The sequence below is a fragment of the Squalius cephalus genome (genome assembly GCF_949319135.1).
Source record: "Squalius cephalus genome assembly, chromosome: 7".
In the NCBI taxonomy this organism is placed as follows: Eukaryota; Metazoa; Chordata; class Actinopteri; order Cypriniformes; family Leuciscidae; genus Squalius; species Squalius cephalus.
The window spans coordinates 38,688,531-38,715,839 of NC_137128.1; the positions used below are offsets into that span (position 1 = coordinate 38,688,531).

Here is a 27,309-nt window from a genome sequence, read left to right on the forward strand (position 1 = left end):
ACGTTTTTTAAAATGCTCACCAAGCTCACCAAGCATTTATTTGATCAACAATACAGTAAAAACAGAAATATTGTGATTTATTAGTACCATTTAAAATAACTATTTTCTATTTTAAAATCTTTTGAATTTAAATTGTGTTTGCAAAGCTGAATCTTCAGCATCATTACTCGTCGTTAATGTCACACGATCCTTCAGAAATCATTCTAATATGCTGATTTGGTGCTCAAGAAACATTTCTTATTGTTATCAATGTTGAAAATCATTGTGCTGCTTAATATTGTGGAAAATTCTTTTGATGCTTAGAAAGTTAAAAAGAGCAGCATTCTTTTGAAATATAATTAGAATTTTTTTCTAACAATGTAATAGTCTTTACTTTTAAAATGTTTTAACGCATCCTTGCTGAACCACAAACTTTTGAACGACAGTGTATGTTTCTTTTTTTTAACCTCATCATTTTAAATCAAAATGTCATAACTCTTCCAGTGAAATGACAGGTTTTTACCAGCTTGCTTTAATCATTTAGTCCGCTTAAATAATGTAAATTTACCTAAGCCAGACCAACAGAGATGTGTGTGTGTCTGTCTGTGTGTGTGTGTCTGTGTGCTTTACAGATGAGGACTCTCATCCGTTCTGCGCCACCTCTGTGGATCAGTACTACTCATGGAACATTGGCAAACGCAGAGCTGCAGAGGTACAGGAGTGTTTGTGTTTCATCTGGTCTGGGTGCATCTGTAAGCTCTGTTGAATTTTGTTCATTTACTTTGTTTCTTTCCCTCTGTGTAGTTGCAGCGAGCAGTGGCTGTGCGCCGTGTGTGTGCTGATCTGTTAGAGAGAACACCTCGGCTTCAGGCCCTCACCCCACCCAGAACTAAAGAGGTGCTCCGCTGGTGCCGTCTCCGGGGTTACACACCCCCTGACCCTGAACCCCAGCACACAGAGGAGGACTCCATTGAGGACATACTCACACAGATCGACAGTGAACCGGGTGAGTGTGTAGCTTATGTAACGTGTGTGTGTGTGTGTGTGTGTGTGTGTGTGCGTGTGTGTGTGTGTGTTTGAACCTGTGATTGAGGTTAATTCATCATGTCCTGTGTCTCTCTCAGCTATCCAGAGCTTTGACTTACACAAGACTTGGCACAGACAATCCAGTAGTGTTCTCTCTCTCTTTAGTTTCCTGCAATATGGCGCATTAGCCTGTATAATTATGTCAGTATTCAGAGTTGGGCATGAAATCAACTCTCAGAATTTACAGTTCAGACATAAGCAGCTGAAATTCAGCATCAGCTCTGTTTCAATCCCTACTGAGCTTCCTACCAAGACAGCATTTTAAGGCATCTTAGATACTGTATGCTCCAGATGCTGTTGCACACAGTTTTTGCTGCCTCATAATAAAAAAGATATCAAAATGATGCTGCTTTATCCTCCTTTTTGCTAACGAGTCTACTGAGTTTTCGATTATGGGAGGCACTTCCGATTTGGGTTTAATTTACAATATATGATATACCATATATCCCATGAATAATTCACTGGAATGCACTGAGAATCTCTTGTTTTTCTCCCCAAATCTTCACGTTTCTTTCCAGGTTTGCTTTCACACAGATGCTTTAAAATGTAATTGTCTCCCCTTTTCACCTCTAATCCCCATTAGCAATGTTTACTGGAATGTTTCTAAAGCAGGTAAATACAGTATTAAGGAAATCACTTTGAAATATTATCACTCAGTGTTCCAGTTAATGAACATTTTAGATTAAGGCAACGCGTGTTTCATAATACAGACATATATTACTATAGTGATATTGAGCACGTCCGTAATATTGCTGCAGAAATAGGCAATGAAAAGCTTTTGGGGCTATTGGGGTTAATGCTTTTACACTGTTAAATTTCCTTTTAATATTCAGTGGAATAATGTCATCTCGTTGTACCCAGTTTATGAAAACGCTTATTATTGAGAACTTTTCGCTGATTGTTTACAGTTTAGGGAAGTTACATGGGGCGTAGGAAAAATGTGGATGGTGAAGCTCATTTTAGCCAAAATTATATGCAGCATTTCATGCAACTTTTGCAGATAAAGCTGTTCCACAATGCATTGCGATAAACTGATGGTGAATCCAAGAAGGAAAGTGTTGATTATGAATATTTTATTTGGTACTGAAAATTATGTCAGTTACATCCAATGGACTGTTTCACCCAAATGTTTTGTTTGTTTTTCTAATTAGAGGGTTGAGTCATTAGCTTAGCTATGTGCTGACTTCATACTCTATTGAAATCGAGTGTGAGGCATGATGCGCATCACCAAGCGCTGTTTGTTTGAACAGAGTGACCACTAATGGAGATGTCCATAAGGAATGTTTTTAAATTAGTCACTAATGAGGTTTATTTTCAGTTAGCATGCTGCCTTAGAAAATATCCTGTGTAGACAGTAGATGGTGAGGATACTCACTAAGGAGTCTTGTTTGTTGCACTTTTTTTTCCCCTGCCTTCTTCGGTCTTCATTCATGTACTTTCTTAGGTTGCGTTTTTTGGAGTTGTGGTACAGAGTAAAACATCCTTGGGTTTGGAAAAGGCACTATACAAACTATTAATAATAATAACAAATAATTATTTGGCACTTTATAAACTATTAATAATAATAATAATAATAACAATTAATTATAATTAGGCACTATATAACTACTAATAATAATAATTATAATAATAATAAATTAATATAATAAACAAGATTATATAAAAACTATTATTAATAATTATTACTAATGTGTTAATTGTAATAATTATTAGGCAAAATACAAATGATTATTATTGATAAAAAATGGTTGATAATAATAATAGTAATAATAATAAATAATCATAAGGCATATTATAAACTATTATTTTAGTAATAGAAGTAGTAATGATAATAACAATAATTAATTATAATAATTATTAGGTACTATAAACTAATACTACTAATAATAATACATTTACACAAATATTAGGTTATATACAAATTATTATTATTATTATTATTATTATTAATTATTATAATATATTAATAATAATAATTATTAGGCAAAATACAAATGATTACTATTGATAAAAATAATTAGTATTATTGTTAATAATAATAAATAATTAAGGCACTTCATAAACTTATTTTTAATAGTAGTAGTAATAATAATAATGACAATATTATTATGATAATATATTACAACAATATAATAACATCAATAATATTTAATTCATTATATTAATTATTAGGCACTATGAATAATGATAATAGTAATAATAAATGAATACAATAAATATCAGGTTATATACAAACTATTATTATTAATTATTATAATATATGAATTAATTATAATAATTATTAGGCAAAATACAAATGATTATTATTGATCAAAATAATAATATTGTGAATAAATAAATAATAATAATGTTTGGAACCGTTGAACCGAGCCATAATATAGATCAAGAGTATTGTTTGTTTTTGGTGTGTTTGTTTAGCTCTACTATCTGCTGTTTTACACTTACACGTTTGTGTGTGTGTGTTTGTTTGTTAGAGTGTAGCTCGACTCTGACGGGCTGTGAGGAGTTGTCTCAACGTCTGGAGCAACTTCAGAAGATTCTGAAGGCGGAGCCTGACGAGGAAGATAATGAGCCTCTTGACATCATCAGTGTGAAAGACATAGACGCTGCCAAGGTCAAAGTCAAACTGGAACAGGAAGAGGCCGAACAGGAACCCAAGTTTTTCTTGGGGCGCTGCCCATCGACCCAGTTCATCAGAGACACAGCGGAGCAGGTGAGTGAGATTGAAATTTTCTTTGACTTTCTGCTGTGCCAGACATGTAATGATATGTGTGTGTGTGTGTGTGTGTTAGATCGGTGTCACACTGCAGCAGGTGGAGGTCGAGAAGAACGTTTTTGCTCCTGTCGTGGAGACCATGGTTCTTAAGGTAAATAGTCTGAGATTGAGTAATTTGTTTTTATTTTATGAGAGAATCTTACACTATGTACTTTTTGTTATTCTGTTTTTGTAAACAGAATCCACGACAAATCATGATTTTTTTTTTTTTTTGTTTTTTTGCTCATTCTGCTTTTGTTTGTCTTTTTACTCTCTGTGAGAACAGAAAATGTTGCATTTTTAACATGCCAGTGCTGAATGTTGTCGAAATCTCTTCATAGGCTGTGGAGCAGTTTGCCAGCGAAATCCTCAGGGAGTCTTTGGCAAATGCCCATGGGAAAACCCAGCAAAACAGGTCAGTGTGTCCGCCCATATGCCAGTACAAGATTAATCAGGACAGATGGGTAAACCAGCAGGATTCAGAGTAAAAGCAGTTTTGTTCTTTTCAGATGGAGCTTGTAGCATTATTTCTTGGTCAATTTTGATGAACTCAGAGCATTGAACTTCATCTAATGTGATTCTATCGTGATTGTGGGAAAGTGCTTTATGATAATGTGTAATTATCAGAGCGCTGAGAATAGCTCATTAAAATCTGATTTATTTGAGTTGTAGAGCAGCTAAGCCCAGCCCTGAGAGAGAGAAGAGATATGCTGCTCTACTTACTCAGCACATCTGCATTTGTTCCCATGCCCCACACACACACACACACACACACACCGATTGAGCAGAATATTTCATCAGGCTTTTATACATTCTTCTGTAACAGCCTTTTATAGTGTTGATCAGTCAAGCAGGAGCTGGTCGATGTCTCGTACATTAACAGAAAGCAGCAGTTTGACAAGACTCTGAGACCACTCATTTAATGCTCAAAGTTCAATAAACCATTACACCAAGATAGCAAATGTACCGTGAGCAGAGCTGCAGAGCAGAGCTTTCTCTCTCTTTCCCATCCTTGTTTCATCCCTCTCTTCTTGTCTCCACAGAACTCCGAGAGAGATATCGGCTATGGATGTGCATCAGGCCATTAGCTCTATTCCCACCTGTGATTTTCTGACTAATAGGTAATTTTGCTCTCATTATAGACTTCTCTATATTTTCTTTTTTCTCAACTATCATCAGCGTCTATCATCAGCGTTCCCATGGTCTGGAACAAGCTGGAAACGTGAGGGCATTTTATTGCAGCTTTATTTATTCATTTTTAAATCTCTAGTACATAATCTCTGTCTCTGATAGGTACATGGGCATCATGGTGAAGGATGAAAGCCACGCTGACTGACTTCACCTCTTGGCATCTGACCACAGACGACACAGGTGGAATGTCACACACTAACTCATTCCCCTCACATTGTGTAAAGATGGAGAATGTGCAAGGGCTGATCAATCACAGGCGCAAATATCCTCTGACTTGCCCCGTGGCGTAATTATTTAGGATGACAGCAGCTACAGATACGAGAGTACTGAGCTCAAGGGAAAGATCACCAAATGGATAGCAACGTAATCTTGACACGCTGCCTGAACAGCGTTCGTTTCGTATGGCTACATCACTCTATTTATATTTATTTTTCATGCTTTTTTTCATGAATTCTGATATTTATGAACTATGGTCCCGTATATTAATGTAACCATCAGTACAATAACTACAGTACAGTTATCTCTTGAGAAATGAGCAGGTACAGTAGATGCTTCATGCATCAAACCTATTAACCGCTCTTCCATGATTCTGCTTACATTGAGACCCTCAATCTCTGAAAATGAAACTCATGATCACATGACCCTGCTCTGCCGCTGACACAGAACTGTTTAGCTTATATTAGTCTTAAAGGAATAGTTCACCCAAAAATGACTTCTGGAATCATTCACTCATCCTCATGTATTTCCGAATCTGCAACAACATTTTCAGTTTTGGGTATTACTTTAACCAGAAATGCAGACATTAAATGAGCCATTGAACAATACAGAAAAACGATGACTTTTTCTGTACTTTACCGAGCAGGATTTATTAGGAGAAGGTAATTACTTTTCTTTTGTGCCGCTTATGTGAAATCATCCTTGTTCATTGTCTTTTTTTATTGGGTCTTAAATTATCTTCTCATGTGGTTCTAAGAACTTTGGGTGGAGTTTAAATGTTCTTTTTGAGTCGCACGTCTTCACTTGTTTCACACTAGGGCAAAGAATGTCTAAGAAAAGTCTTAATCATGCCGTTTTCATATGAATCTTTTTCGTACAACTAGGATTTATGAAGGATTGAACTTCAGTGAGGGTGGAAGTTTTTTTTGTTTTCATTTGGGGGCATTGAGGAAAATGTGCAGACAGACAGGAGGCATTTGTGTGTTTGCTAAATCTGTTGTTTGGTGGGGTGTTTTGTTTTGTCATACAACTAGCCTCAGTTTCTGTGTGTGTGCTTAAAACACATCAAGAATTGTTTTGGTGCGTTTGTGTGGATAGGAGAGAATGAATTTCTGTGTGTTTATTCAGTGTTAAAGTCAGTCATTACTTGTCTAACCGAACTCCTGGATGTTTTACCTTTACATTGTGTAACAGAAAATGACTATTCTTGTATTAAAAACTAAGATGGATTCATCTGTCCTGATTTGTTCTATTCTTTTTCCAACTGTCAGTACAAATGAAATGTCCCGTAGCAAAACGGTGAACTTCAGAGAGATGCACGTGTAAGCAGATTTAGCCACAACATTTGAACAGAATAATGCATTAAAGGAGAACTCCGGTCAATTTTAACATTGAGCTCATTTTTTTGTAAATTTGGAGTGCTGTCAATACAGAGAACAACGACACAAATCGGTGTTGCCTACACCGTGTTATCCTCTTTTTAAAATTTGCACCCTGTTGACTTCAATGGGGCAAGTTTTAAACCTGCTTTTAGCCTCTTAACATCCTTGATGTGTCATTACAAGTGCACAGGTCATGTGAGTGATTCCTTCAGTCAACACGCGGTGAATCTGACTGCAGTAGATGTGAAAGATATGAATAAAAAATTATATTTATTCAGCCAGCGCACATACCTGTATTTACATCCTGTGTTCGGTCAAAGTCCATAGTAATCGATTGTCGAGTTCACGCGCATAGGTTTAGTTACCTATGATCATGCGCGTGAACTCGACTATCGATTACTATGGACTTCGACCGAAAACAGGATGTAAATACAGGTATGTGCGCTGGCTGAATAAACATCATTTTTATTCATATCTTTCACATCTACTGCAGTCAGATTCACCGCGTGTTGACTGAAGGAATCACTCACATGACCTGTGCACTTGTAATGACACATCAAGGATGTTAAGAGGCTAAAAGCAGGTTTAAAACTTGCCCCATTGAAGTCAACAGGGTGCAAATTTTAAAAAGAGGATAACACGGTGTAGGCAACACCGATTTTTGTCGTTGTTCTCTGTATTGACAGCACTCCAAATTGACAAAAAAATGAGCTCAATGTTAAAATTGACCGGAGTTCTCCTTTAATATGTGCTTTATAAGTACTAATAAACAGCCACTATCCAAGTAATATGCCTGCTAATAAGCAACTATTTAATAGTATAGAATAGAATAAACTTAGTGATACCATTTTTGTGCTGCTTTAGAGAGAGTTTTAGTCTATTTAATAGACATGAAAATGTCTCTTGTAAATAGTTATGCTCAGGATTTAAATATTTAATTGGCTCTAAATTACCCTTAATCAATTCAATTTCTATAAATAATATAAATACATGGAAATGTCTCTTGTAAATAGTCATGCTCAGCACTTTCCTTTTGCTCTGAATTGCTCTTTAAAGAGCGAGTTTTATAATAATTTTGAGTGACTTGTCAAAAGTCATGAAAATTCATTGGTCAAAAGGTGCAGGTGTATCATTGCAGTCTCCCCCCCCCCCCCCCCCCCCCCCAGTTTATTTATTGCAATAAATGTGTTAGTTACAAGAACATGTGAGGTGTTTTTTAATCATAAATATTTGTAAGATGTGAATCAGCCAAATAATGTGGAAGAGAATTTTAAGAATGTCATTTTTATTTAAACAGATTTGCCTTATTTTCCCCATTTATCTCTAAACCAAATTTACAAAAAAAACTTGGACAACCCAGAAATCAGTGAAATATTCTTAATGTTAGTCTTTATGTGCGTTTCATAAAGGGTTAGTGAGTCTGGAGCAAGAAAGGGGTGATTGGAAATACCAGGCGTCCTCAGGCAGACATTAACAGATCGATAAAGGCAGACCAACATCATCACTATATACAAAATAATGCTATTAACAAGGCTCGTACAGGATACACACACACATCCAGACACAGAGTTACTAGATTACATTTTTCTTTTAAAACATTTCTAATTGTGCATATTCAATCGCCTCATAAAACTATTACGAAACATGCAGATATTCATTCAGCAGGGACAGGGTGAGCTCAGCAGAATTTGAGGCCTTAACTTTCTCACACTCATACACTCTTTCTCTATTTCTCTTAAACCTGATCCGTCTTACAAACATATCATTCAAGTAGATGGTTGACATTTGAAGCATACATTCTCTTGCATAGATTTTACATTGTGTAAATTTCCAGCAAAAATCCTCTAGTTCTGTAATTTCCTCAGTGGAATGATTTAGTTTGACTGATTTTGCTCTTCACAAGCTCTTGCTTTGAAACAGTTTCTATTCATCCTTAGGCATTTTCTTCCTCTGATTATCCTAGTCTCTCAGAATAACATTCAGGTGTCTCTTTAGACATTTCTTTTTCAAAATGGTCTTCTCTTCTAGTGAAAGGCTGAATCAGATGTGAGTGTGGGGAGCTTGATGGATCATATGTTGAAGATCCTGGATTTGCTTTGAAAGACAGCAGATGGATTTGGTGACAGTTTAGTCTTCGGCTCCTGTTACACAAAAACATTTTTGTTAAAATCATTAAAAAAAAAAGAAGGTCAAAATCTGTTTAAAAAAAAAAGAAAAGAAGTTAATAAATACCATTCAAAGTTTTGAGGTTGGTAAAATCATTTAAAGGAATAGTTCACCCAAAAATGAATATTCTGTCATTAATTACTCACCCTCCACCACACTCGATCGAATTTATGCTTTTATTGACATAAACATTGAGGACATAAACAGAAGCCAATCCGAACCTGCCTGACGCGCGAGAACGAACCTCATTGGTTCTTGCTAAAGCTCAAACATGCTGCGTAACACGTGAGAATGAACCTCATTGGTTCTCGTAAGCCAAGCGAACTTGCTTGAGCTTCGGTTTACCACAACTGATGTGTGAGTTGATGAATGTTTATATATGAATAAGAGCCTAAATTCAATCTGTTCATCATATATAGCGATCGAGTCTTCAGAAAATTTTGACTAAAACACTCAGTTTTATGATCTCTTTATTAACTTTTGAAATGTCAAAATGGTCATTGCGTAGCTGTCAATGGAGACGGCTGAAAGGTCTCAGATTTCATCAAAACGATCTTACGAAGATGAACAAAAGACTTACTGGTTTGGAACGACATGAGTGTGAGTAATTAACACTTTCTTATGTTCACCAAAGCTGTGATCAAAAATACATTAAAAACAAAAGTAAAATTGCTTAAGTATTAATACCATTTAAAATAACCATTTTCTGTTTTAAAATATTTTAAACTGTAATTTATTGGTGTGATAGAAGAGCTGAATTTTCTGCATCCTGAATTTTTCACATGATCCTTCAGATTCTCGGTGCTTAAGAAACATTACTTATCAATGTTGAAAACAGTTGCACTGTGTCATTTTTTTATTTATTTTTATTTGCTGCTCTGATATGTCACTTACCAGGCCAAGCCTGAATTTACATTTACAATTTTTATCTAAAATGTAAGTAGTTGGGGAAAAAAACATAAGATCATGGAATACTCCCCTCCTCTTCTGCAGCACAAGGTGTTGTAGGACATATTAGCCTAAGATGTATGCACACTTCAAAAATCCACTAAAAATAGAGCACAATTTGGGCAACTTTAGCATAATATTTAAGTACTATAATTTGGGATGTGCTCGTCCAAGTCACACATTATAGTATCTCCCTCCACCCTGCCTCCATCTTTTGTTCTTTGTTCTTTGCCTTGTTCTCTCTCTCTCTCTCTCTCTCTCTCTCTCTCTGACATCTAATAAGAGTTTGCTATATGAGAAGCCAAGCAGTGAGGTGAAAATTAGATTTATCATCTACTAAATCTTGTTCTCTTTCACACACACTCTCTCACACTGTTTAGCGTTTCTAGAATAAGAACTCGACACCCTCAGCCACAGACTCGCTTAAAGCAGCAGACACTGTTCATCCCTCAGGTCTTCAGAATGGCATACTACCTATTATTGCTGGAAATGCTTTATGAATTAATAATGCTGCGTTCACGTCATGTCGGAATTACCATAAATTGCCGCTTCAAGTCGAACACATCTTAAATCTGCAGTGGCCAGGTGGTACATACAATTAGTTTTTTTTACACATTGTACTTGCGTACATCTTCTACAAGCACGTAAAGGCTTTTAGTTTTTACAGTCCAGAATTGTTACGGTAATTATGACATGGCTTGAACGCACCTTAATATTGCATCCACAGTATGCAAATTTGGCCATTGAGACTGCCAACAAATGTAAAAAATATTTCTGAAATGATAAGAGGGCTTGTTTGGAAAGACTTTTGCAAAGTACTATATGCACAACAGTTCAAAAGGTTTGGGTCGGTATTATTATTTTTATTTTTTTCAAAGAAATTATTTTATTCAGAAAAGACATTAAATTGATCTGAAGTGACATTTATAAAGACATTTAAAATGTTTCAAAAGATTGCGATTTTGAATAAATGCTGTTCTTTTGAAGTATCTATTCAAAGAATTTTTTAAAAAAGTATCAAGGTTTCAACAAAAATATTAACCAGTACAACTCTTTTCAGCATTGATAATAAATGTTTCATGAGCAGCAAATCAGCATATTAGGATGATTTCTGAAGGATCGTGTGACACTGAAGTAATGATGATGAAAACTCAGATTGCCATCACGGGAATAAATGACATTTAAAATATAGTATGCAGTATACAGTACAGTAATATTCCACTTTGAACATGGCCCACTTCTGTCTGTCATCTGACATAGGCTGCTGACCATCAGGGACAGAGTGCTGTCGTATGGGAAACTGATGTCAACTTAAAAGCTTATATAATCTGTTTAACTGTCATTTAAGGTTACATGACAACTTATGAAACCCTGGGATTTATTCACTGTGAAACCTGTGCAGGTTTGATCTCTACAACAGTGTTTCTCAAAGTCTTGCTCCTGGAACCCTGCAGATTTTGAATCGTTTTATTTAACACAGCTAAACCAACTCAATTCATCAGCGGAGTGATCCATGACCTCATTTAGGGTACATTTACACGACAATGATGTACTAAAAAAAAAAAAAAAACGCTGTATTTTGCTGCCAGGCCAGTAGATGTCGATGTCACTTTGTAATGAAAAACTCCTATAGGCTGAACAAATATACGCATGCGCATGACGTCACCGTTTTCACAAATTCACGTTTTTGTTGTTTACATGGAGACGATAGCACTTTGAAACCTGTTTACAAAAGTTTGTGTTTTCAGGCCCCCCAAAACAGTGTTTTCGTGTAAATGAACAGCCAAAACGTTTTTAGTTGAAACCAGTGTCGTGTAAACGGCCCCATCAGTGAGACAACTAAAATGTGCTTTATAAATCTATTAATCATTTTCAATAGCAAACAGAATATGATCAAATTTCCTTGGTTTCATGAAGCTTGTAATAAACTATGGAAACTTGTTTCATCCAGGGAATACAAATGAGAGTATGTTCACACGACAACGATGTACTAAAAACAGAAACGTTTTTCCCTTTGCTTTTTTTTTTTGTACAGACGACAATGTTGTCAAAACGATCCCGTTCAAACGGATCCACGAAAACATTTAAAACGCTGTATTATTCATGCCAGGCCAGTAGATGCCGATGTCACTTTACATGCGCGTGACATTACCGTTTTCACACATTCGCATTTCTGTAGTTTACGCAATAACGGTATTGTTTTCTAAAACTTTCACTTTGAAACCCGTTTTCAAAAGTTTGCGTTTTCAGCATAGACTGTAAAAAAATATGGATGTAGTGTCCGTGACGTCACCCATAGGTTTCTGAAGAGCATTTTTTGAAGCCCAAAGTAGGCAGAGCAGGCCGTCGCCATCTTGGTAGCGCGTCACTCCCGGATAAACGAAAATGGGCAAAAAGGCGGGATTAGTTGAGGTGACGTGACGGCTAACTGACAGCAGACAAACGGCCCCTGTCACTCAAGTGACCACGCCCTTAATTATGCACGAACTTTAAGCATTAATATAATTTAAACGGATGAGTTATAAAAAAAATGTACCCCCCTCACAATTGTCATGAAAGGCAAAATTAGCTATATAGACCAAAACCACTTTTTGTTTTTTTTTCTGCTGTAAAGTTGGGCATATTTAGCCTGGCTAACTTCAGACCTCTTTGAGACGTGGTCTGGGAACCACATGTTCATTTTCTCGTATTTGAGGCGTGGTTTACGAATGCCCAGAGTTGTTTATTGGGCGCTACGAATGTCTATCAAATGCGCCTGTACATAGCTCATAGCCAATCGTTTCAATTATACCAGATGACGTATGTAGAGCGACAGAAATTCGACGAGGAAGAAGACGAAATAAATTTGCGTTCTAAACTACTTAGAACACTACCTAAGGCTGCATCGAAAGGGATTTTATGGGATTAACTCTCTTTTGGAGCCTGTCTCTAGCAGTCAGTCGATGAATTGCAGTTTAAGTCACTTCCATGTTGGATTCAAGAGAGAGACCGGAAGGTTGCCGCTTGGTTTTCAGGCCACCAAAACGCAGCTGTCGTGTAAATGAACGGCCAAAACGCATAAAAAGTTTTCAGTTTTTAGTTGAACACAGTGTCGTGTAAACGGCCTCTAAAAAGGTGATTGCGACTTTTTATCTCACAATTCTGAGTTTATATATCGCAATTCTGACTTTATAACTTGCAGTTGCTACTTTATATCATAATTCTGAGAGAGAAGTCATACTCTCAAACTCTCAATTTTTCTCACAATTGCAAATTTATATCCTGCTATTCTGACTTTTTTCTCAGAACTGAGATATAAACTCGCAATTGCGAGAAAAAAAGTCTGAATTGTGAGATAAAAAGTCGGCAGAAATTATCTTCCATAATAAACTGATGGTCTTACAGAAAACAATAATGAAATAATTGCCACTTAAAGAATTAAGAATGATCATCTGGTTTTGTCTCTCCAATAAGTGTTTAAGAACAGTGGACGGTCAGTCTGCCTTTTGCAGTTAAATTAGATGCATCATCTGGAGGGAGATTGGGAGGGCAGGACGAGCTGTGTCTGAGTTAAACCCTTGGGACAGCTTAAATAATGCCAGCTGGCTCAGTCACGCAAGTCTCCAGTGGACTAGACTCTATCAGTACGGTTACACATACACATAACCCACACAATGTAAGCTTATCAGCCTCACAGTATGATCCAGCAGCTGTATGTTCAACATTATCAGCGTTCTCACAATTGTATGTTAAAATCTCTCATAGAGATCCAACTACAGTCATAGAGGGATATCAGACCCGTACAACCATCATAAAAAAAAAACCATCAGACTAGTGGATCTATATGACAACTTGACAAATGGAGCAGTGCAGAGGTTATGAAGGGAAAAGTTACAACTCAATCACAGAGACCAGGAGCACAAATGCTTCACAAATTCTCATAGATCAGCCTCAGACTCCTGGCATTGTGTTTCTTTCCTCACTGGTCATGCGTGAGGTCTGACAGCATGCATGGGTTACCCTGAGAGTAATTAGGACTAAATGATGAACCCTAATTAGTGCATTCTTTACTGCAGAGGTCTCAATCCTGCTCTTTTGCTGGACAGTGGGTCTCCATGAGCAGGGTTGAAGACCTCTGATGTGCAAAAGCTTCAGCTGTTTCAGTTAGTTTGGATCATTATTGACAGGTAGCGCTCAGACTAGATTCACATAACGGGACACAGGAGCGGGTCACCGATTACATAACTCCAGTGAATCAGCGCTTCTACCAGATCAGCTGGACTGACCTAAAACTCTCATTTGTCCCAGAAAGGGATCAGTGTTAAAAATAATAATAATTTAATTGCATATTAGGCTTGATTTAGCAGATTAACCTAAAAGGTTACGCAAATCAACATCTCTGCTTACATAATTATGGGTTAAATATGATTTAAATGCTGATGATTACCACAGAAAGTCATTTTCATTTGTCAATTACATAGGTTATGGCCACAAGTTCATTTGCCTAGAAAAGTAAAACCACTTCAAAAGGATTATGTCAACTTTACAGCTCAAATATCAAATGTGAGTAATTCATGCAAATGCTTTCACAACTATAACATTTGCATATTTCTGCTAAAACTGTCCCATACTTTTACCCTGTAGGCTTCCATTTCATTTTTTTCCTGTTATGCAAAGCTGAATTTCCAGCATCATTACTCCAGTCTTCAGTGTCACATGATCCTTCAGAAATCATTGTAATATGCTGATTTGCTGCTCAAGAAACATTTCTTGTTATCAATGTTGATAACATTGTGCTTCTTCATATTTTTGTGGAAACAGTGATTTTTTTTTTTTCAGGATACTTTGATAAATATAAAGTTTGAAACTAGGGCTGTCAAAAGATTAATCGCGATTAATCGCATCCAAAATAAAAGTTTGTGTTTACATAATATATGTGTGTGTACTGTGTATAATTATTTTGTATATATAAATACACACACATGCATGTATATATTTAAGAAATATTTGCATACATATACTGTATATATATTTATATAGTTTATATTATATATAAATATAATTTTTTTTATATATAAATAACACATTTTTCTTAAATATATACATGCATGTGTGTGTATTTATATATACAAATTTAATTATACACAGACAGTACACACACATATATTATTAAAAACAAACTTTTATTTTGGATGCGATTAATCGCGATTAATCTTTTGACAGCCCTATTTGAAACATAATGTTTATTTAAATTTTTGTTTGTTGGTCATTTAAATCTATACTGTCACTTGTGATCGATTTAATGTATACTTGCTGAATTATTAATTTCTAAAAAAAAAATATATATATATATATATATATATAATTTTTTTTTTTAGAGAGGGAGAGAGAGAGAAATTTCTCTTCTTGATAAAACTGTTATTTTTTGTGTCTGAACTTGGTTTTCCACACTGATCTCCTGCTGATTATATCACAGAAGCAGTTCATTCTCATTCTGCTGAGCATGGTCTGAAAGTTTCTGTCACATCAGCGGCTGTCAGATTTGAACTCCTCCTCTTCTCCCCACGTCTCCTCTGATCTGTCCTCACACTCACCTCTGGTTTCATGCTGATCTCTGTCCTGTGTGTGTGTGCTCTCTCTGACAGACCGTGTGTGCTGGTCTCCTGTACCCCGTCCGTGTGTCTGTGTGTGTCCGTGCTGAAGGCGGCCTGGTAGCTGGTCTCCGCCGGGGGCTTGTCAGCACCTGTGCCCAGGAAGGTGGGCCGTTTGTGGCCAGGCTTTGGCGGCCGGGCTCCAGACCAAGGCTGGTACTCCTGTCTGATTCCAGAGAAAGATAAAATGTATCAGACAGGGACAGAAAAAGACAGACAGGCAAAAACAGAGAGGGAGCCCTGAGGATCTGCAGTGAAGAACAGCAGATGTCGGGCTGAGTTAAACTCAGGCATGAGAGCAACAGGTGCCCACCATTACAAGTAACGCACTTTACGTAATCAGATTACTTTTCCCAGTAACTAGTAAAGTAACTCATTACTATTACATTTACAACAAAATATCTGAATTACTTTTTCCCCCCACGTATACACTGACAGCTCTCCTGTCCCCTTGTTGAGAGAAATCGGGAGTGAAAGGCAAAGGTGTTGTGTGCGCTGTGTGAACATGATGGTTATTCGTTCTAGACTAAAGAAACAGATTCGGTATTCCTCCAAAAGAACGATAACGGTGAAAATGCAAAATCAGAAAATACTGCAAACATACAATAATTAAATGTTAAATAACACAAATATACTTTATGTATTTAATCTCAATTTATTAAGCAATGTCTTTGCTGCTGACCTTTGATGATCAAATTCAAACATACTAATAAGCAAAAATTACTTTAGACAAGCATCACATTTGTGCTTTGTTTTTTTTTTGCTGAAGTAACGGTTTTAAACTTTCTTGTCCTGCGATCTAGAATGGTGGCGCAGCTGAAATGTTTATATGACCTGTGCTCTCTACTGGCATGCATTTGCATTTCCTTCAGTCTGAGGCTTTACATTTGCCAAAAATAGAACTTTTTGGTTATTAAAAAAACAAGCAAGCCTAGCCCAGAAGAGAAAAAGTAACAACAAATTACTTTACATAATAAGTAACTCAGAAACACAATTAGTTACTTTTTAAAAGTAACTTTACCCACCATAGATTTACTTAAGCATAACCTGTATGAAAAATGATGCTCACTATCCGTATCTCTACATTCCTATTCAGAAATTTAGAAGGGAAACAAAATTTAGAGAATCTATGAAATGTTTGGGTGAATAATGACTGGAAGTATAGGTTTTATATGATCACATCCTTTAGAAACCAAAGGCTGATGAACACACAGGACTGTTCATAATTCATTCTGTTCTCATTAAATAACTGTTTTATGTGATTATTTTAGGTCTTTCATGAGCCATCAGATGAAATATGCATGACAGTGATCACACTGTCTGAAAATCACTGCAATGCACAACCATTACAACTACTCGAGTCCCTTTACAGCACCACAGCAAACTATCTTCAAAGAAAGGACACTTTTCTCTGCACAATAAATCAATGAAATCTATCAGGCAAATATATTCCCCAGCAATTTATTTCTGTGCATTATAGTGGACATATCTCAGAGATACCACATTTTATCTGTCATACAAAATAAAGATTTTGTTGTTGTTATTATTATTACACTTTATTTAAGAGTAGTCTATTTGGTGCATAAAATAGAGTAAAGATTGTCCATATTACTATGGATTTTTTTGTCTTTGATTTTTTTTACTGAGTACATAGGCTAAAATAAAAAAATATATATTATTATTGGGAATTTTTTATCTAGCCTATGTGATGTGTATAAGTATAGGCTAAAATAAAATAAACTCCCATCAGTAAAATCGATTTACTCATGATTCTGATAATAACTAACTGTTGAGAAGTGTGAGTGTGTTGCAGTGAATGAGATGTGCTGAAGAACAGCAGGAACATCAGTACCTGTATGAGCTGATCTGATCTCCTCCTCTCTGCCGGCCGCCCCGCTCCTGTCTCTCCGCCCCGTCAGAGTAACCGTTCACCGGGCTGTCCGTCAAAGCTTTCCCTCCGTTACTAATCCAGGGAAAGTTGTCCTTTTTCGGGATGGGCCAGGGTTTGTAATCCTGTTTATACTGGGTGATGCTCGGGAAAGGCACACTCGAGGGATGGTAGTCCTCGCGGGGTTTATAACTCGGTTCGGTCCGTCCCCGGTGTGGCCGCCGGACTCCAGCAGCGTGATCCGGCGTTACGAAGTCGACGCTCGGTGCCTGCTCCGTGGAAACGAGTTTGGTGACGGATCGCACCTCATGCTCCGCGATGTCCGAGTAGTTCTGAATCGTTAGCGGAACCGACAAATCCGATTTATCGAACTGGTTCCAGAAGCGAGCCAAGCAACAGACTCTGCTGATACACGGCCAAGCCATTGCTATTAAATAAACCAAAAAAGCAAAATAAAAAGAAAGAAAACACAGGGGGAAAAAAATGCGATGATGCGCTAGATTACATGAAGGTATGTGAGCGCGTGTCCGTTCCTCGAGAACTGCGCGAGACCGTTCGGTGTCGGGACACTGTCATTGCACATTCATCTCACGTGATTTGCAGTTGATGCAGAAAAAATAATAATCCATAAAGATCCGAGTCGGTGACCCGTGCGCACCTCACTGCTGTTTTCCCTGACAAAGCTCAACTTAATGCCCTAAAACCCTCTTTTAATCAAAACCTGTAGTGCGCTTCCTTCTACCTAGACAGCTTTTCTGAGCATCCTCGGCGCGTGCAGCGGACTCAGATAGCAACTGATGTACAGAAATGCTGTCGACACTGACTAAAAGTAGGTTAGCCTACTATAATTTTCTCTAGATATATTACCATGGTAACTTTCTCTGAAGTAGGCATGTCGACTACACGTTTAGGCCTCCAGAGAAAGTAGGCATGTAGTAGGCATTTCTACTCCGTCTAAAACCATTTTAAAATTCTAAAAACCTAATTCTTTTAAAGTTAATATGCATGAGCTCAAATTCATTTAGAGACTTTATGGAGTATTTTTAGTTTTGACAAATAACTTGTCACACCGCAGAACCATTTAACATGAACTGGTGGCAAAAAGGAGATTAAAACGGTGACTAGTTACTAATAACAACAAATTATGCATAATTACACGCAATTAACCCTAAACCTAACCCTATAGTAAGTACTTGTAATTCAGTTTTTAAATGTATAATTACATTGTAACCCATATATATATATATAATTTATTTATTTTTCTTCACTAGAGGTCTCAAACCTGGAACCCACTGCATACCAACATACCCATATTACCATTTGGTACCATTGAAGGTACAGCCACGGTATTTTTTTTGTACGGACAGGTAAGCAGCTCACAGGTTTTGACAGTCAGTTTGCTGTTTGAGCAATTCAAATCAGTTGCTGCAAACCAAATCTGACAGATTCATCCACAAACACATCTCTCTGAGATACACAAACAACTGCTGTTTCAGCCTGACATCCTTCAGGCTGTCAAAACAAACATCCAAACTCAGATTTAATGACATACGCCAGGAAGCAGTTGAATGTGTTGATTTCTGGCATATTTTGGCTTGATATTTCAGTAATAAAGTCTATGGCTCTGTTTTTCCACCCGATAAGCATAAGTCCCATTAACAGGTCAATTACTCAAGCATCATTACTGCTGTCAGTGAGAGTGCTGCGCCTGCGCCACTACATTCCTCACTCTATGCTCTTTGAATAACCAGTGTGGGCAATTCACAGCTCGGCTAGTTTAGGTTTTAGCAGTTTGAAAAATGTTGCCTTTTATTTTTCATAAACTGTGGGTGCTATTTTTATTTTTTTTGTGGGCGTTATTTTTTCAGAAGTCATAGTGGTCAAAACTCATTTACCAACAGATTTGTCATCTGATAAGTCACTGCATTCCTCTGTAGGGTAAAATTTCCACAAATTCAGAAATCTTCATAACCATAAAACACTCTCATCATTCAGCAAAGATCAGATTTGTGTCTGCCATCTGTCATCAGTCACATGACATCATGGTATTGAGGAATAAAGGCGCACTCTGTGTTTGGAAGAAACATGATTTGTCTAACATAAAGTCACCCAAAAACTATTTTATTCATTCATTCAAAAGGGGCTTTTAATTATATAAATGCTTACAATTATGTAAAAAAAAAAATATATATATATATATATATATATATTTACATTTTGCATATGCAGAATATAATCTACAATTTAAGATTAAAAGAGAGTATTTTTTAATGGCAAAGCTTGTACATTTTGAGTTACTTAAACATGAGGTAGAATCATTAAAACCTATTAAATTGTATATGGCATGAAATTAGAAATGAGTTCTGCAACTTCATTGTAATGAAATGCTGCCACTTGCAGGTGAGCTGAAGGACTACAGGTTTGTGGATCAATTTATCAGACTGAACTGTCTGAGGTGGAATGTGATTTGAACAGAAACTTGTTTTCTCATATCCAGTTTTAGCTTTTAGTTTTCTGCCCCCATTCCTTCTTTCTTAACTCCACTCGTCTTATTTTCCCGCTTACTGTCTTGGGCAGATGATCCACAAACTCAATCTGACAAAAGAAAAAAAGTTTTTAAACATTTGAAAGTTGGAACAAAATATACCTTTAAAATTGAATAAATTAAAAGAATTAAATTAGTAAGCACTGAACTCTATTTGTAAGTTACCTTGCGTGGATATTTATAAGGAGCCGTTACGGTCTTCACATGAGTTTGCAGTTCCTGGATCAGTTCCTTATGGTCTCTAAATTTAAAATCTGCTGTCAGCACTACAAAAGCCTTCACCACCTGAAACATGAAATCAATGCAATTTACATGTTGTATTCCATGTGTGTAATAATTACAATTTTACTTAAACTAAATAGAAGATTAATTGAGCTGCCTACTTAGACACCATTTTAAGGCGTAGTGCTGCCTTCAAGTTCCGTAAAGTTTTGCCCAATTCTAAGGTCACACTGCATGTACCCTTTACTGAGAAGGAAATCCCAGAATGCATTGCACTACCTCTCCTCGAACCGGATCAGGGCTGCTGACCACAGCAGATTCTGCTACAGCTGGATGCTCTATCAGAGCGTTTTCCACCTCAAATGGACCAATGCGGTAACTAAAACACACACACTCCATAGATGTCAGATTACAAAACCTGACATCATCATCATCATCATGATCAAAGCAGAATTCATACCCTGCGGACAGGATGACATCATCAGCTCTGCCAATGAACCACAGGTATCCTTCTTCATCCATCATTCCCCTGTCACCTGTCAGGTAGAAATCGCCACGGAAACATTCAGCCGTGCGCTCCGGCTCCCCCTACAGGATGAATTTAGATCAATCAACTCGAGCTCAACAGCTTTATTGTTAGTACAGAGCCTAATAAGCTGAGAAAAGGAAAATGTATACCGTATACTCTGTAAACAGAGAGAAGGGTCTGTCTGGTTTCACTCTGATGCCGAGGTCTCCCTCTTGTCCTTGTGGCACAACAGAACCATCTTCATCTATCACCTTAAACCAAAGCAGTCCAGAATTACTAGAACACCTCACAGAAAAGCAATCCAATCCTATTAGTGAAAAGCACCTATTAAAAAAACACTTATCTCAGTTGTTTTTCTGTCATTTTTAAAATTGTGTCTTTTCATTTTATATTATTATCATCTGCTGTTTTAGATCATATTTCAGTGCAAATATTACAGTTATTATTAAAGGGGGCCTATTATGCCCTTTTTTAAAGTCTTGATTTTGTTTTTGGGGTCTACTAGAATAGGTTTTCACGCTTGGTTTTTCAAAAAAGACATTTTCACATATCTTACATTGTTGCAGCACTTCTCCTTCCAGTCTGCCAGTAATGCTCTGTTTAGTTCCAGTCTCTATGAAGTCCCTCCTTTCTAAAAGCATAATGTGCTCTGATTGGTCGGCTGGACCGGTGTGTTGTGATTGGTCAACTGGTTTGAGTGTTTCAGAAATATCACGGCCCTTAACCACGAGTTTCAACACTACTAATGCAACTCAACCAGGCTTCGGAGGGAATTATTTAAAAGAGGAATATTGTGATGTGCACATTCCCAGAAGAAAACTCAAGGCTACAATCGAGGCGTTTGAGGGCATTCAGAAAGTGCTTACTATATATGAAGAGTTCAGATGCAAAAGCCTCTAAGTGCCATCTGAAATTTTCTTCTAGAATGATCATTTTTATAAAGCTTGTATATTTAAGTTCAGTAATTTCACTTAAATGACAATTAATAGGTAATTTGCATTGCCATTTAATTTAAATTATTGAACTTAAATATACGAGCTTGATAAAAATGATCATTCTAGAAGAAAATTTCAGATGGCACTTAGAGGCTTTTGCATCTGAACTCTTCATATAGAGAATAACCTGTTTGGAGTGACTTTGTAGACCTTTTTCATCCTCAAACTGCAACATTTCACACTAAAGGAAGCTGAAAAAGCATAATAGATCCTCTTTAAATTCAGCATGAAACGGAAGTGGTGATAGTCTTTTCATGACTATTGTGATGTATATTGGAGTGAAATGCGTATTAATGCTTATTAAGAATATGAGGGCACACAAATTAAAAAATATATAATGATGTGCACGTATAATCCATTTATAATCAATACTGTAATATTCTAGACTGGGTAAACCCCGCCCGATCTGGTTTATCCACCTGGCGCGCTATTGGCGGGTTTAACATGATGACGATAGAGAAGCGACGGTCAATCCAATGACTTTTAACCTCTTGACGATGCTCAATGGCTTCTTTAGTTTAGCAAAAAAATCGCTCGAGTGGGTGTAAATACCACTCACTTTCATGTTTTTTTTCACAACCTGCAAAAAACGCTCGATGCCATTGCTTCTTCTGCAAACTGCTGATCAATGCTCCAAACCAACACGTTTGTTGACACATTTCCTGCCTGGAGTTTTCGCTGTAAAGTACGTCACCTGGATCGTTGGTCTGATTGGATGAAGGACTATCCAATTGCGTACAGAGTCACTTGAACTATGCCCGTTGATCACGCCTCTTGTGCAGTAGAAAATACAGAGTCCCCAGACCAATGTTCAATCTTATAAGATTGAGCTTTGTCTGGTGATAGCCAGACTAGTAATATTCCATAAAAAAAAAAAAGAATAGTCCATTTTGATTTCATAGTAAATTTAATATGAAGCCAGTAAGTATAAAACTAAACCACTATTTTGCCCAGTTTAAACCCTGGGCAGACTGTTACTGCACCTGAACATCATATCCTGGAGAAGCCTTTCCAAAAGATCCTGGTTTGATCTTCATGCCTTTGAATGTGCCAGCTATTAAAACCTGGGAGAGAAAAAAGAGGAATGACTATATTGTGTTTGACAGCACACACGGCTAGGCTTAGATTTATTCTCCTTCTGTTCATTATGGATTTTGTAAATTAATCAATGACTATATAATATGGATGAAAACAGATGCTAATTTAGGACCCATCCTACTTACAGTCTCAGTCTGTCCGTATCCTTCATAGATGTCCAGTCCAGTGAGTTCTTTCCATTTCCACATCACCTCTGGGTTAATGGGCTCTCCTGCACACAGACAGTGCTCAAGAGCATGGAACTTATACCTGTCAGAAACCACAGGCAAAGATGAGGATTACACCTGGACCAGACAAATTCATCTGCATTCTGCTGTGATTGACAGCGTTACAAGTCCAGGTTAAGGTCTCAGTCATTTAACAGCCAGTTCACTTAAAATTTTTGCAACTTACATGTAATTAAAAAAAAAAAACTTTTACAGACACTATATACAAACTCGATAATCATAAAACCAACAAATGAAGTCTATAAAGAACTTGTAACTTTAGACCTAAAAGAGAATTCATTTGAATTCAAATACATCACAGCACCTCAGTTACAGTACCTGGAGATGTCGTCCTGTACAAGCATTCGATAGGCTGTTGGTGCGGTGCAGAAGGTGGTGATGGGATAGCTGCTCAAAGTCTGTTAGAGAAAACATGAGTGTTACCAGAAAGCTTTCATTGACTTGAATGTGTTCTAGCAAAAAAAGTAAATAAATCACTACCATTCAAAGGTTTGGGGTCAGTAAGAAATGTATACTTTTGAACTTTCTATTAATCAAAGAATCCTGAAAATAATTAATCTCGGTTTCCACAAAAATATTAAGCAGAACTGTTTTCAACGTTGATAATAATGATAAATGTTTCTTGTGGCGCAAATCAGTTCATTAGAATGATTTCTGAAGGATCATGTGACACTGAAGACTGGAGTAATGATGCTGAAAATTCAGCTTTTCCAAAGGAATAAATGACACTTTAAAATATATTAAAATTGTTCGTTTAAATTGTAATAATATTTCACAATATTACATTTTACTGTATTTTTGATCAAATAAATGCAGCCTTGGTGAGCAGAAGAGATTTCCAAAAAATAAAAAAATAAAAAAAATTCTTACCAACTCCAAACCTGTCGTAAGATTAAGTGTTGTGATTTTGTTTTCCATAAAACATTTTCATACAACATGATAGGGAGATTTCTTAAAGATTCAATTCTTGATCCTTAACTTTCATTCTTGTCAAGAATGGACCTGTGATCTTCCTGTACCTTGAGAACTGTACTTGTCTCAAAGCGTGGCATGTGGTGAACAAACACACACGCTCCCTGGATCCACGGAGCAAACACGCTGCTCCACGCCGACTTGGCCCAACCCGTGTCTGACGTGTTCCAAAACACATCCTGCTCAGTCAGATCCAGCCAGTACCTTCAGAATTCACACAATTTATATACATTTGATCTTACTTTACATTTCATTATATACTACTGTTCAAAAGTTTGGGGTTTTTGATCAAAAATATAGAAAAAAACTAAATATTGTCAAATATTATTACCAATAAAAATATTATTTGAATATATTTTAAAATGTAATTTATTCCTTTGATGGCAAAGCTGAATTTTCAGCATCATTACTCTAGTCCTCAGTGTCACATGATCCTTCAGAAATCATTCTAATATGCTGATTTGCTGCTCAATTAACAATTATTAATTAGTATCAATGTTGAAAACAGTTGTGCTGCTTAATATTCAAAATGCCTTTTTTCAAGATTCTTTGGTAAACAAAGTTCAAAAGAACAACATTTAATGAAACCTTTTTTTACTTTATAAATGTCCCTTTTTGAGTTATCAATTCAATGCGTTTTTGCTAAATAAACTCTTTCAAGACAAAAAAATCTTGCTGACACCAAACCTTTGAACAGTAGTGTACATTATTATATGTATTCTGTATAAACTTGCAATGCATCCTTAGCTACTGTGCAAGTTTTTAACTGCTCAATGCAGTGCTGATCTGTCATGAATTATGAATTCAGTCCAATGACCCTCGGAATGATGTCAGTCACAAACCTGCCGTTCACCGTGAGCCCAAGACCGTAACTACAGTGGCTTTGTTGGGTCATTTTTGGAGAGCCGGTTGTGCCACTAGTGAAGAAGATAGTCATGGCCTCCTCACTCCTGGTGTCCACGCAAACATGATCATCTGACACTCTTCTACAACGCAAACACAACATCTTCTAATAACATTAAAAATGTCTCTATAAAGGTCTCACTATTTTGTCATTTTTCACATATGTTTGCACTCAGTCATTTCTTCACTAATTTAAAGTGCCCCCTGTACATGCATATCCCTCTCTTGTTCTCCACTGACCCCATGAGTTCTGTCAGGTTGCCCCAGCCATGCATGGCCCTGCGGGACAGCAGAAGCTTGGTGGAGATGGAAGGGCATTCTGAGGCTACTGTGTCCAACAGCGGGGCCAAAGTTTCATCAGTGATTACACACTTGGCCCCAGACGACTGCAGCCGGTGGCGGATATCTCGAGCCGTGAGCTGAGAGGTCCCGGGGATCAGAACCGTACCTGTGTGAGGAAATGGGGTAATGGTGAAATAGAAACCATGTGTTGAAAGGACAAGCAGAGAGAAGAGGTTAAGTAGTGAACTGCCTACTCATACTGTAGGGTAAATTGGGACACTTTTTAAAATAAACTAAAAAAATGTTTCAGTTATCCTGAATTAACCCTATATTATAATATTCTGATGGCTAAATTCAGCATTCAGAAAAACTTTGTTAAAAAATGTTTTAAACATTTATTTTAGGCAAAATAGTGTGGCATTTAAATGTCTGCCATAATATGTAAATAGCTTTCAGCTTATCCATTAGTTATTTATTTTATTTTTACCATTACACAATTCAACTTTAAGCTGCTTTAAACCAGCATATTTCCCCAGCAGTGTGAAGCAATAAAAGTAGATTACAGTTTAACCCCAACCAATGGAAAACAGAACAAGGGTGAAAGAATCATTGAAATCTCTCTCAGCAAATGCCTAACAAATCTATTTCAGCAGGTCTGTGAGACTGTACCTGTTCTGAGACATGCTACATTAACCAGCCACCACTCAGGGACTCGGGGTAAAATGAGGAACACACGATCCCCTCTTTCCAAACTGCACACCTGATGCAGAACATTTGCAAGTTTTCTTGAGTGGAAGCCCAACTCCTCAAAACTCCATTTGACCTCTTCTCCGCTGTCATTCACCCACCACAGAGCTGGAAGAGACGACCTCTGTCCCTTCTGTAATATACAGCAACAATACATCAAACTCTCTAACAAGTGCATTGTAAAATAAATAAATGTATGACATTCAAAGTGACCTTGGATAATACAATACAATATTTTTTAAGTCACCACAAACATTATTACATACATTATATAATTCAGTGTGCATGAGTTTCTGTTGCACTAGTGTCACCAAAAATATTGACAAAATGATAATTCCTACCTAATAGCTCCTTTTGTGCTCGTTCAATCAATCAATCTATTAATGTGGAACAACAAGAGGTTTAGAAAATTGACAGATTTTTATTTTATTTTTGAATGAACTAACAAAACCAAGCTCCATACTGACCATTTTGGGGTGAAAAAATAAAAGCCAGGGCGTCAATAATTATTAGTAATTGACCTGATGACTAGTGGCATTACTTTTAGTAAAAGTTTTGTTTCACTTTTAGTCCCATAAATCGTATATCAGTGTCAAAAGACAGAAAGCAGACACACTGATTCAACTTATTTCTCAATAAGTATTTCCACTTTATTCATTTGAGTAAATTCAACGCAAACAAATTCAAGTAGTACTCCGGCATCTTCTCAATCCCATTGTTCCCCCAAACCTCCCGAAAAACTCGCCAATGGTAGAGAACTGCCTGTTTTCTCATTGGCCTGTCTTTTTTTTCCCTCTCGTGTATTTTCAATGTCGTCCTGAAAAGTGTTTTTTTCTTTTTTTAATATACAAAGTCTTTCGAATTACTACAAAATACCCCACATTATGTAAAAATAAAACATAATTAGAACACCAGAAGCAGAACTAATACATTTCTTAAATTACCTTTTCTTTTGTTTCCCACTGCTCGAGCACATCTTTGGCAAAGTTAAACTGCTGAGGAATTTGAATGTTGTAATCCCGTCTCATGCTCTCATAATCGCTGAAGTTTTTTGGCGCAGATGTTTTGAATCTGCACATTTGCAGCCAATAACCTCTCTCATACATTTCATTTTTGTTGGAGTATTTCAGACAGCGTTTAAAAAGGGTTTTGCAAAGCACATACGAACTCATTATCAGCCTTTAACTGTGGACTCGACGTTACAAAATTAACGCTTTGAGGTCGTTTCTCCCAGCCGACATTACTCACACAGCTGAAACTTTCACACGGACCATTATATTATTTTCGTTTCTTTTAAATGTCTTCCCGTTCTTTGCAATAAACTTCTAAAAATGAAAGTGCGTCCTATAAAACTAGAAAAGACAAATGGAAGCACTGCAGAACCAATGAAAGCTGTCCAGACATAGTTCAGCTCCGTGAAAACAGACAGTAAATCTCTTCGGATTAGTAGAAAGGACCTTCTACAAAACTAAAGTCCCACTTGTAACGCCTTAAAACATAGACTAACCGGATGTAAATATGACAGTACATGCTAATTTATGGAATTTA

At 36.8% G+C, this 27,309-nt stretch overlaps 3 protein-coding genes across 4 annotated transcripts in view; 1 reads left to right on the top strand and 2 right to left on the bottom strand.

Annotated features, from left to right (window-relative positions):
- The window catches only part of yeats2 (YEATS domain containing 2), a 36,249-nt gene extending 29,789 nt beyond the window's left edge, over positions 1-6,460 (top strand). The window contains exons 25-31 of the mRNA XM_079876659.1: positions 612-691; positions 784-985; positions 3,540-3,778; positions 3,858-3,932; positions 4,162-4,235; positions 4,864-4,941; positions 5,114-6,460. Coding sequence (XP_079732785.1) covers positions 612-691; positions 784-985; positions 3,540-3,778; positions 3,858-3,932; positions 4,162-4,235; positions 4,864-4,941; positions 5,114-5,156 — 791 coding nt within the window. The 3' untranslated portion in view covers positions 5,157-6,460. The remainder of the gene's footprint in view (positions 1-611; positions 692-783; positions 986-3,539; positions 3,779-3,857; positions 3,933-4,161; positions 4,236-4,863; positions 4,942-5,113) is intronic.
- Positions 6,461-7,881: 1,421 nt separating this feature from the next.
- On the bottom strand, positions 7,882-18,062 carry map6d1 (MAP6 domain containing 1). Its single transcript, XM_079876662.1, has 3 exons — positions 17,206-18,062; positions 15,297-15,519; positions 7,882-8,750 (listed from the first exon to the last, which is right to left on the bottom strand). Exons 1-3 carry the CDS (start codon positions 17,664-17,666, stop codon positions 8,679-8,681), a joined length of 756 nt encoding a protein of 251 aa, XP_079732788.1. The 5' UTR covers positions 17,667-18,062; the 3' UTR covers positions 7,882-8,678.
- Positions 18,063-19,487: 1,425 nt separating this feature from the next.
- acsm3 (acyl-CoA synthetase medium chain family member 3) lies at positions 19,488-27,225 on the bottom strand. 2 transcript variants are annotated; one of them, XM_079877230.1, is made up of 13 exons: positions 26,706-27,225; positions 25,684-25,894; positions 24,973-25,180; positions 24,672-24,815; positions 23,877-24,033; positions 23,176-23,255; positions 22,756-22,879; positions 22,516-22,596; positions 20,687-20,788; positions 20,469-20,596; positions 20,288-20,387; positions 19,952-20,071; positions 19,488-19,836 (listed from the first exon to the last, which is right to left on the bottom strand). In XM_079877230.1, the coding sequence occupies exons 1-13, from the start codon at positions 26,931-26,933 to the stop codon at positions 19,741-19,743; spliced, it is 1,779 nt and encodes a 592-aa protein (XP_079733356.1). In that variant the 5' UTR covers positions 26,934-27,225; the 3' UTR covers positions 19,488-19,740. The 2 variants fall into 2 exon arrangements, with proteins under 2 accessions (XP_079733356.1, XP_079733357.1); XM_079877231.1 differs by lacking the exon at positions 19,488-19,836 and having other exon boundaries at positions 20,000-20,071; positions 20,249-20,387.
- Positions 27,226-27,309: the final 84 nt, after the last annotated feature.

Excerpts from the sequence above, each read along its gene's own strand:
- map6d1 (XM_079876662.1), bottom strand. The coding sequence starts at position 17,666 with ATGGCTTGGCCGTGTATCAGCAGAGTCTGTTGCTTGGCTCGCTTCTGG. Across the intron at positions 15,520-17,205 it reads GATCAGATCAGCTCATACAG|ACAGGAGTACCAGCCTTGGT; the intron begins GTACTGATGTTC and ends CTCTGGAATCAG. Across the intron at positions 8,751-15,296 it reads AGATCAGCATGAAACCAGAG|GAGCCGAAGACTAAACTGTC; the intron begins GTGAGTGTGAGG and ends TTTGTGTAACAG.
- acsm3 (XM_079877230.1), bottom strand. The coding sequence starts at position 26,933 with ATGAGTTCGTATGTGCTTTGCAAAACCCTTTTTAAACGCTGTCTGAAA. Across the intron at positions 25,181-25,683 it reads TGTAGCATGTCTCAGAACAG|GTACGGTTCTGATCCCCGGG; the intron begins GTACAGTCTCAC and ends TTCCTCACACAG. Across the intron at positions 23,256-23,876 it reads AGACAAGTACAGTTCTCAAG|ACTTTGAGCAGCTATCCCAT; the intron begins GTACAGGAAGAT and ends TTTCTCTAACAG.